The sequence below is a fragment of the Rhineura floridana genome, chromosome 2, assembly GCF_030035675.1.
Source record: "Rhineura floridana isolate rRhiFlo1 chromosome 2, rRhiFlo1.hap2, whole genome shotgun sequence".
NCBI lineage: Eukaryota > Metazoa > Chordata > Lepidosauria > Squamata > Rhineuridae > Rhineura > Rhineura floridana.
In genome coordinates this window covers 96,371,097-96,382,027 of record NC_084481.1, presented here as the reverse complement: position 1 = coordinate 96,382,027, position 10,931 = coordinate 96,371,097, and the positions used below count along the sequence as shown (strand labels likewise).

The window sequence follows — 10,931 nt, the reverse complement described above, 5'->3', positions numbered from 1 at the left end:
TTTTAAATCAATTTATTTATGAAATCAGGCCATTCTGATCATGTCAGACTGCCTCTTGAATCAAGTGCCCACTTATGTCCCATCTGCTCATGAACTGCCACTTTGTTTTTGAAGGCCCAGCTAATTATATGCAAAATTATAGAGCGGGAAATATACATATAAAAGAGACAAGCCCAATGTGGTATTATATTTCTGCAACACAACTGTATAAGCATTAATTTGTAACTATTTTTATACAGTTATATACATTGTTGAATGTATCTGTTTATGCCTTGGTTACTTTAGGAAAGCTGGAATGTGCATGCATACATTATACCTATGAAAATGGAAATGGACTGCCTTCAGGTAGATCCTGACTTATGGCAACCCTATGAATAGGGTTTTCATGGTAATCAGTATTCAGAAGGGGTTTACCATTGCCTTCCTCTGAGGCTGAGAGGCAGTGGCTGGCCGAAGGTCACCCAGGGAGCTTCATGGCTGTGTGGGGATTCGAATCCTGGTCTCCCAGGTTGTAGTCCAACACCTTAACCATTACACCACACTGGCTCTCAGTCATTATACCTATAATGATGCATATAATATCAAATGTATGCTACTGGTATAACAATGCATATAATATGCGAGAAATGTTCGTATTTTTAGTGGACAGATTGAAAAAGAAAGCCTTGCTTCTCTTTGAGATCAAGAAGCAAGAAAGGAATGAGGTAAATCCCTGCAGATAAGCTTGACATCAAGATTTTCACAAGATTCCATCCTGAAAGTTAGTTTCCTATGCTTCTGTGTACTTCTGAGCAAACTTGATATTTAAACTAAATATCACTATTCTCCATATTGAAAAGTGTAGAAGTAACTAAAAAGTTTAGTAACACAGCTCCTATATACTTAGGAAGTTCTCAGAAATGGATGTGATGGGGGGTTTAAAATCCCTCACATGCATCTTTGGTGATAAAGACATAGGAGAGCACCATATGGGTGCCTGCATTCTTACTGGGTGCAAGGAGGTTCCTGCAGGTTAAACCGCTATTGGAATAAGGATGGAATGGGAGGATGCTACTGTTGTTTTGGGGTGGAGGTTCTATTATTGTTTCACTGGTTCCATATTGAAGCTTTTTTATGTTCTGGGGGTTTGGAAACTGTCCTGAACCTTGGAAGGTGAATACTAGTGGCGGCAACTGAGGAACTCCACAGATGAGTGCTGTGCCACTTAACGCTATCTTGTTTGCCAATTTAAAGGTGGCTAATGACTATTCAACACTTTTTCCTCACAATGAAGGTGATTTTTAAAATAGATTGTCCCATCCTTCCCCATGTGGGGGAAGAGAAGTCTAATCAGTATTGGTGACTGGAAATATCGAACCAGAAGGTGGTAGTTATTGTGCATTATTCAACATAGAATGTCTTGTGGCGTTGATGGCACATTCAAGAATGCCTCTCAGGTAGAGCATTTGGGGGCTTCCTTCTTTATTTGAGCTTCCAGAGATAAGATAGCTTTATCCCAGCTCTCTTTCTGACTTTATCCACCTACTGGTACATTTTTGTTGTACAATGTCCCTAGAAGCCAGTCTGGTACCAAGCAGCTAGAAATGGTTTTTAAAAAGAGAAATAGGCCATGCTCAGAAAGGGCTGTAGCCATACAATCTAATCTGCATGTCTGCATTCCAATCCAAACATGATCCATCAGATGCGGACTGGGGAAGTTTGCTCCAAATTGTGGAGTGAACCCAAATCTTTCTCCATCCCTGCTTGTGACCCTCCAGATATTGTTGTACTCCAGCTCCCATCAGCCCCAGCCAGCATGGGTAGTGGGCAAGGATTATGAGAGTTGTAGCCCAGCAATATCTGGAGGGCCATAGGTTCCCCAAACATGATGCCAACAAAGCTCTGCAATGTAGCTTGCCATTACTAATGCAATGGGCAAAACATCTTGTGAGCAAGACAAGGCCAAATATATCTTGGTTAGATACACATCACTGGAACAAAGTCAGAGCACTGATACAACAACAGGATAAAATGTAAAAATGACATAGATTAATAATATTCAGCTTAATTCATTTGATTTATATAATTATTATCTCTCCAGATCCTTGATGCTACAAAGATGGACAAGCAGAATAATTACACTAGGGTGACAGAATTCATCTTGCTCAGATTCACTGATGATCCCAAGGTGCAGGTTATTATTATTATTATTATTATTATTATTATTATTATTATTATTATTATTATTATTATTATTATTATTATTATTATCTTTATTTATACCCCGCCCTTTTTCCAAACTGGAACTCAAGGTGGCTTCCAGATAAAAATAGTACATATCATTAAGAACCTATAAAATATAAAACATATAAACATATAAAATGAGCATTAAAACAGGATTAAACTATTAAGATGTTAAAACCAGTTACTCTTAAAAAACTGCAGCCCAGTTTAGGAGCATACAAGTAAAACAATAACATACAGCATCCTCTTCAGTCACTACCCTTAAAACCTTCAGTTCCAAAGGCCTGCCAGAAGAAAAAAGTCTTTAGCTGTCGGCAGAAAGACTGCACAGAGGAGGCCATTCTTGCCTCCCTAGGGAGGGAGTTCCAGAGCCTAGGGGCAGCCACCGAAAAGGCCCTATCTCGTGTCCACACCAGTCGCACTTGTGAAGGTGTTGGGATCATGAGAAGGGTCTCTCCTGAAGATCTCAGGGCCCGGGCAGGTTCATATAGGGAGATACGGTCTGACAAATAGCCTGGACCTAAGCCGTATAGGGCTTTATAGGTCATAACCAGCACTTTGAAACAGGTTGCCCTCTTTCTCCTGTTTCTAGTCATCTATGTTATCACTGTGGCTGGAAGCCTTAGCCTGATTGTGCTGATCAAGACTGACTCCCATTTTCACACTCCCATGTATTTCTTCCTCTGCCACTTGTCATTCACAGACCTCTGGTATACCTCTGCTATAGCCCCCAAGATGCTGGTGAACTTCTTGGTAGGTAATAAAACAATCTCTTATGCCGGCTGTGCTGCTCAGTTATTCTCATTTGCTGCTTTTGTGAGTACTGAGTCTTTCCTTTTGGCTGTGATGGCATTTGACCGCTACATGGCTATTTGTAACCCACTCCTGTACTCTGCTGCCATGTCCCAAAGAATGTGCAACTGTCTGCTTGCAGGATCATATGCAGCTGGATTTGTGAACTCAGCACTGCAGACATTGTATACTTTCAGATTACCCTACTGTAGACACAACATCATCAGACATTTCTTCTGTGATATCCCTAAACTTCTGAAGCTTTCCTGCTCTGAAATCTTCGTTTCAGAGACTCTGACAGCCTTTGCATCAGGAACAGTTGTTATGACCTCTGTTCTAGCCATTATCATCTCTTGCATTTTATCTGCCATCCTGAAGATACACTGTACCAAGGGTAGGTGCAAAGCCTTCTCCACCTGTGCTTCTCACTTAACATCAGTGGCTTTGCTTTATGGAACTGGGACCTTTATCTATATACATCCTAATCTGAAATCTGGACTAGACAGTAGCATGGTGGTTTCTGTGGTCTACACACTAGTGATACCCATGCTGAACCCCTTAATCTATAGTTTGCGAAACAAAGAGGTAAAAGAGGCGATTAGAAAAGCCACAGCAGGAAAGAAAAATAATCTCCCTTCCAAAAGCATTGGGGGAAAATATGGCAACTAGCATCCCAAGATAGAACAACTTGAATCAATGTAAAGCTACAGAAGAACATAGGGACTGTCTTATACTGAATCAGACCAATGGTTCATCTAGCTCAGTATTGTCTACTCTGACTGGCAGCAGCTCTCCAGGGATTCACACATTGGTCTCTCTCTGCCCTACCTGGAGATACCAGGGATTAAACCTGGGACCTCCTGCATGGAAGGCAGATTCTCTGTCATTCACCTATGGTTTTCCCCTTCATTATATAGTTGTGTTAAATGAACAAAAAAAGTCAAACCACTTCTCCTAGTCTGCCCCCAGACTCTGCTGATCTTCACAATAACAAAGGCATTATCCTTAAACTGAGCTAAGCTGAATCGGCTACAGCCACATTCTACAAAGTGATGATTACTTCAAGGAAGTCAGATTCTCAGAGTGTTTCTGTGTCAAAATGTTTTCCAATACAATATTTCATGGTGTTTCCTTTTCCTTCCTTCCACAAGGTCCTGTCTGTGATGAACAGCAATGCATTAGCCAAAATGTCATATTCTCATTTCAGACACAACACCCAGTATTTACTTGAACATCTTTTCAGAGTAACCAAAGATCAAGCTCATCCAAATGATAAAATCCACTTTAGCAATCAGCATGTACAGGTCTTTGATTCCATTCGTTGTATTTATTTATTTATTTATTACATTTATATACCACCTCATAGCCGAAGCTCTATGAGCAGATTACAGCAATTAAAAACATTTAAAACAAATATACAAATTTTAAAACACAAAAACAATTTTAAAACAAATGCTAAAAATTGTGCTGTTGTCAATCCCTGTGCAGCCTTGGACTCCAAGGAGCTCCAGGGGCAACAAGTTTTGCGCCCATGCCAGAATGAGACCTGGCATGGCTTCAGCCATGTAGCACGCTTAGTGCACACACTACGTCGTTTGGAGGGCAGGGTCAAGTTACAGGCCTTTTAAGCCCACTCTGCACATCTCCCAGCCTCTTTTGTCTTCAAGGCACCCACCCGCCAGCCCTCTGCACAGTGCAAATATCACTAGTTGCCCACAGGGGGCTGAGTAGGAGCTTTTTGCTGGTCAGTCAAGCTTTGGGTGACTGGTTAGTTTCACCTAATCTGCACTATGTTTTTTCTCAATTCAGCTGTTTCGGCCCTTTATTCTTTCTGGTTTGATTCAGCTTGATTCTGTTGTTAGATCATTATAAATAGGTTGATTTGGTCACATTTAGGTGGGTATGTGCAGAAACTTGCACAGGTGAGGGCATTGGTGAGCACCGTTAGGCACCTTTAAGGTGAAAGGTGACACCCAAGATTGGCCCTTGGATTTGTGGGGACCTGGGGGATAGATAGGGTTCATCTTTGGGGTTAACCCGGGCTACCCACTAGGAGTTGTGGGGCACCAGGAGGGGATCAGCCAGGAAGGCCTCCCTACTCACCCTCATGGGTGGGGCTGAGGATAAAGGGGTGGAGTTACAGTCTCACCTCTTTTAAGCAGCAGGGGGGGTCTTGCCCGAGGGATTTAGCATGTAGATTCCCACACAGTCAAGGTGCGGATGGTTGATTAAATTGAATAATGTTTATCAAAGTTTATTAAGTTTAATAAGTTTAACAAACGTGGCCCAAGTTTTTCACCCAACTTAACCTGTATTGTATCTCCTTTCTGGGTTATGGGCACAATCATTTAGGGGCTCGCTTATCTTTCCTAAGAACTTAGTTACTATCAAAGTGTGAGTCCACACACCTCCTTAATTGCAATAAGATACATTTTACAGGTCTTGACCATGTGATTCACCTCTGACCAATTCATTTCCTATCTATGAGAGAGCACTATATGACTGAACTTGATTTCGACTGAAGAATAGCTATAGAACTTATGGCTCCAATTACAGATGTGCAGATATGTACAATAAGCTCATATCTGACAAAAAGAGTGCTTAATGTTTTTCTTACTCAAAAGGAGGCCAAAGGATTAGTGGGGGAGTTTCTAGGGAAAGCACTGGGTGGAAAAAGAGTTAAGATAACGCTTCTCTAAACCTTCTCTTCCTCCTAAAGTTACTTTTTCATAAAACAGGGATGGGAAACCTGTGGCCCTCCAGATGTTGCTAGATTCCAACTCCTACCATCCCTGGCCATTGGCCATGCTGACTTGGGCTGGTGGGTACTGGACTGCAACTTCAGCTGGAGGGTCACAGATCCTTCATCCCTGCCATAAAAGAAACAGATGTCAAGGTTCTGAGACATTTGCGTGTAACATGTTGTTTGGTCTAAAGATAAGGTAAGAGCACAGAATAAACTGAAGATCCCTGAGGGAGTGGAGAAAAGTAGTCAGTGACACCCTGTGTATTAATTTTAATTGCTGTGTGTCTTCAGCCTTGAGGACTGAAACATTCAAGGTGTCATGTCCTCAAGAGAATATCTAGAGCAAATATTATAAATATCCTCTTCTACTAAATACCAATTCTACCATATCTTTTTTCTCCACACTGCTGTAGCCTCCATTGCTTAGACCAGGTGGGTTTGGGGTAACACTTACCTTTGTGACAGCCAGTGATTAGGAACTGAGGATTCCTGCCATTTTTATTTCTAATGGACAGTAATTCATTCTGAATTTGATTCCATCTTTTTACAAATCATGACAAATCTTTCAATGGAAGAGGTACGTCAGCACACCTGTTTGCTAATGTGGATTATGTGGAGTTTTCGTAAAGGAACAAATTCACCCAATTTGAGTAATTTTACAGCAGCCACAGTACTGGTGATGTGTTATGTAGTTTTGTATTTCAAAATTTTAGATAGCAAGCTGGAGAAAGACCTGGACTAGACTTGTGATATATTTATATTTACCTTGTGATCGTCTCTCCTGAACCATGGAAACGGGAGCTGACTTTTTCTCCAGGCACTATTTTCCCATGAAAAGCCTTCCCAAGCTGCTAGTATTTACCTCCAAAGTGCCATTTGACTCACTGATATTATCTAAAACTTCCATGAGAAATATAAAGGTTTATTCTCACCCTTTAATTCCTCTCAAATATACAATCCAGATTGTACATTTGGATTAAAAAATAATTGTTCATAGAGTGACAGTAGGAAATGAAAAGTACACATACAGAAAACAAAATTAAATTTTGCATATTCCTGTTTACTGCAGTGCTTGCATATTGGGTTCAGTTGGCTGGTACTGAAATAGAAAAGGGGCTTTTTACTACCTTAGCAGGTTATTTCTCACAGTCAGTGAGAAAATTAAAACAGATATTTCCCTTTGAATTCCGTGGAACTCAATAGCCAAAACAGAGTGCTAGTTTGTAGCTTAAAGAAATCCACCTGATCCAAAGGGCATTACAGTCTTCTTTCAGTACCCATTAATCCATTTATAAAGCACCATGTACCTGGCATGCACACTCAACCTCCCCCCTTTTTAAAGGCTTCCAAAGCATCTGAGCAGGGAACAGATATACAAAGGAAAGAGGTCAAAGAAAGAAGAGATCATACATCAGATCAATCGGTAAAGTACAATTTAATGAGGGGATAGTGAAAATAAAATTAAAATAAGTGAAAATAACATTAGAATTGCAAGATTTTTTTACTTTGTCCCTAATTCAAATGCATCAGGTTCAAATGTGTGTGTGTGTTTCAGAATATATGCAATAGGTTAATGATCCAATACTTTGGGTACTTGTGCAGTCATTGGTATGATGACACTGAAAAAGTCCTACCATCATCTTCAGAATAACAGAGCTATGCAGAACCCTTCTACAGCTCATGCTTGTTTTGGTGTTATTCTTCTACTGAAAAATTTTAGGGGAGTACTTTTCCACCCTGATAATAGTTGTTGCAAAGCAAACAAAGAGACCATCTCCTTGATCCACTGTGGAGCGACAAAAGAAGCTACATTACATTGTCCATTTCTCTGTTACACATCCTTGAGCGTGGACCTGCAAGTTTAAAAATGTAATTTTGAATGAGGAGCCTGGTTAGTTCCAGTTGGCCAAATATGCAATTCATGTCGCAACTAGCAATACATGTAGCTGTTTTCTTCCTTTCAGATTTTTTTTTTCACCTCTCCCTGGCAGGTGAAAAGACCTAGAATAAATGGCTGTGAAAAATCAAACCCAAGTGACTGAGTTCGTATTTTCAGGATTCACAAATCATCCAGAATGGCAAGTTGTCCTCTTTATCATGTTCCTGGTAATTTATATCATCACTCTGGGTGCAAATCTGGGGATGATCTTCTTGATCAGGATGGATCCACAGCTACACACCCCAATGTACTTCTTTCTCAGCCACTTGGCTTTCCTAGATGTTAGCTACTCTTCAGCTGTTACTCCAAAAGCCATGGCTGACTTTTTAGCTGAAAGGAAAATAATTTCCTTGGCTGGATGTGTTATACAGTTTTACATGTTTGATGGTTTGGTGATCACTGAATTATTCCTACTGTCTGTGATGGCATATGATCGGTATGTGGCCATCTGTAACCCATTGCTTTATTCTGTAGTTATGTCTAAGAAGTTATGCACTACACTAGTGACTGGCATATATATCTATGGCTTTGTGAGCTCAGTGGTTCAAACAGCATTGACATTTAGGTTATCTTTCTGTGGATCAAATGTGATCAACCATTTCTATTGCAATGACCCACCTCTTTTAGCTCTATCTTGCTCTGACACTCGACCTAAAGAAATCCAGCTTTTAGCCTTATCTGGTATCAACTTAAGCAGTTCGCTCTTAACAATCATTGTCTCCTATGTCTACATTATATCCACCATCTTTGGAAAACACTCTGCAGATGGGAGGCACAGAGCCTTCTCGACATGTGCCTCACACCTGACATCTGTCATCATTTTCTATGGCACCCTCTTCTTCATGTACCTGCAACCCAGCTCTGCTCATTCTCTGAATTATGACAAGGTGGTATCCGTTTTTTATGCTGTTGTGATCCCCATGCTGAACCCTCTTATCTACAGCTTAAGGAACAAAGAAGTAAAAGGTGCCCTGAAAAGAGTGATGGGGAAGAAATTGTTTTCATAGTATGGTTTAAATAAGGTACAGTGCAGGCCCTGTATTAACAATTGTGGGAGGGCACTTGACCCTGAGAAAAATGCTTTTATTATTATTATTATTATTATTAATAATAATAATAATAATAATAATAATAATAATAATAATAATAATAATAATAATAATAATAATATTTCTATCCCACCCTTTCTCCCAGAAAGAGCCCAGGTCAGCAAACAAGAGACAAAACACTAAAAACATTTTAAAACATCTAAAAACTAAATCAAACAACTTAAAAACATATTTATTTTTATTTAAATTATTTTAAAACATCTTAAAAAGCAATTCCAAAACATATGCAAACTGGGATTATGTTTCTACTTAAAAGGCTTGTTGAAAGAGGAAGGAAGGTAACAGAGATGGTGCCTCTATAATATTTATCTAGTATTTAAGGGGAGGGAATCAGTGGCATCACTAGGGGGGTGTGCGGGGTGCAGACCACACCAGGTGACACCATCAGAGGGGGGTGACACTCACCTTTAATTTTAAAAAAAAATTAAGTTTCTAGGTGGTCCGGTTCTCAAGATATACATAAAAACGTCAGCCGCACCCCAGTGGCGTCACTAGGGGGGTGCGCAGGGTGCGGACCACACCAGGTGACACCATCAGAGGGGGGTGATTCTCAGCTTTAATTTAAAAAAAATTAAGTTTCTAGGTGGTCCGGTTCTCGAGATATACATAAAAACGTCAGCCACCCCGTTAAATTTTTTTAAAACTACTGTATAGCACTTTGTAGCTTTAACCCCGCCTGTTCAGGATTGCAGCCAATCAGTGAAGTGTTTGTTTGACCTGTGGCAGTGTCTAGTAAACCTCATTGCAAGGCCAGAAAATGGTGGTTCCCCCCCCCCCGTTTATCTGAAAATCTCATAAATTGGGTAAGTATATATATTTCAGTTTTTTCCCCTCTTGTGTGTAGGAGTCATATCCTGGGCAGTGTTTTCAAAACCTTCCCAATACTTGTTTTTGTGGGGGTAAAAGCATTGCTAATCCCATATCTCCAGAGTAAATCCCATTGAATTCAATAGGATTTACTTTTGAGTAGACATGGTTATGAATGTGCTGAAAATCAATGGGACTTTGGAGTGAATGTAAAAAAGAATTGTGTTTGTGTTGTCTTTCTGTCCCCCCCTCCTCCAGTCCTATTTTAAAGCAAGTAGGCAGGGCTTACTTAGGTATTACAGTTTTTATTCTGTAGGAAACGAATACTGATTTTTTAAAAACTAATACTGATTTTTCTGCAATGACCAACTGGTTTGATAATAAACTATTATATGGGCTGTATGTATTTATACATCTGCAGTGTGTGTGTGTAGTCTTTCCAACGACCCTGTGAGGTAGGGTTGGAAACCAAGGCAGCTCACAAGAAATAAAGCCATTTAAAATCCAATAACCATAAAGCAAGAATAAACAGTTGGAAAACAGCCTAAACAGGCATGATTCTGAATTTTGGGTTGGGTGAATGAAGTTTATTTATTTATTATTTGATTTATATCCTGCCCTTCCTCCCAGTAGGAGCCCAGGGCGGCAAACAAAAGCACTAAAAGCACTTTAAAACATCATAAAAACAGACTTTAAAATATATTAAAACATCTTTGAAAATATTTTTAAAAGCTTAAAAAAACATTTTTTTTAAAAAAAAGAAAAGGCTTAAAAACATATTAAAAAGCAATTCCAACACAGACTCAGACTGGGATAAGGTCTCAACTTAAAAGAACAAGTTGAAAGAACAAGTTCCTTATCACTTGAGGCTGTAGTTCTCTGCACACTTCCCAGTTTGAGTAAGCCCCACTGAATACATTGGGACTTGCTTCTGAGTAAACAAACATCGGATTGCACTATAAATATATTTACAGATTGTGTAATTCATAAACATATTTGAGAGTCATGTTTATATAAATATTTCTTCATACTGTGTCCCAATAAGTATTTGATTTCACACTATGGTTGTAGATGATCTTTTCCTCTACATTTTAAGTGTGCCCTTCTTCCTGGGGGTGGTCATGGTTCTCCATTGTTTTCATCCTGAGGGGAGGATAGGCTGAGAGATGATAAGTAGCACATTTAAGGTCTCTTCACGTCCCCCCTTTTCTATTTGTATGTATTTTATATTTCTCCAATATCTTCCCATGGCTGTTTTTATGTATTTTAAATATTTTTAGATTAAATAAATAGGAAATCATAATTGTGAACCTCC

General features: G+C 39.5%; 2 protein-coding genes across 2 annotated transcripts; both read left to right on the top strand.

The window, feature by feature from the left end:
- The first annotated feature begins 626 nt into the window (after positions 1–626).
- Positions 627–3,684, top strand: LOC133377933 (olfactory receptor 5G9-like). The gene is made up of 3 exons (XM_061612729.1): positions 627–704; positions 2,081–2,173; positions 2,791–3,684. The coding sequence occupies exons 1-3, from the start codon at positions 627–629 to the stop codon at positions 3,682–3,684; spliced, it is 1,065 nt and encodes a 354-aa protein (XP_061468713.1).
- Positions 3,685–7,768: 4,084 nt separating this feature from the next.
- On the top strand, positions 7,769–8,707 carry LOC133376786 (olfactory receptor 5M5-like). Its single transcript, XM_061609566.1, has one exon. The coding sequence runs from the start codon at positions 7,772–7,774 to the stop codon at positions 8,705–8,707; it is 936 nt and encodes a 311-aa protein (XP_061465550.1). The 5' UTR covers positions 7,769–7,771.
- The last annotated feature ends 2,224 nt before the right edge of the window (positions 8,708–10,931 follow it).

Excerpts from the sequence above, each read along its gene's own strand:
- LOC133377933 (XM_061612729.1), top strand. The coding sequence starts at position 627 with ATGTTCGTATTTTTAGTGGACAGATTGAAAAAGAAAGCCTTGCTTCTC. Across the intron at positions 705-2,080 it reads AGAAGCAAGAAAGGAATGAG|ATCCTTGATGCTACAAAGAT; the intron begins GTAAATCCCTGC and ends TTATCTCTCCAG. Across the intron at positions 2,174-2,790 it reads CTGATGATCCCAAGGTGCAG|GTTGCCCTCTTTCTCCTGTT; the intron begins GTTATTATTATT and ends ACTTTGAAACAG.
- LOC133376786 (XM_061609566.1), top strand. The coding sequence starts at position 7,772 with ATGGCTGTGAAAAATCAAACCCAAGTGACTGAGTTCGTATTTTCAGGA.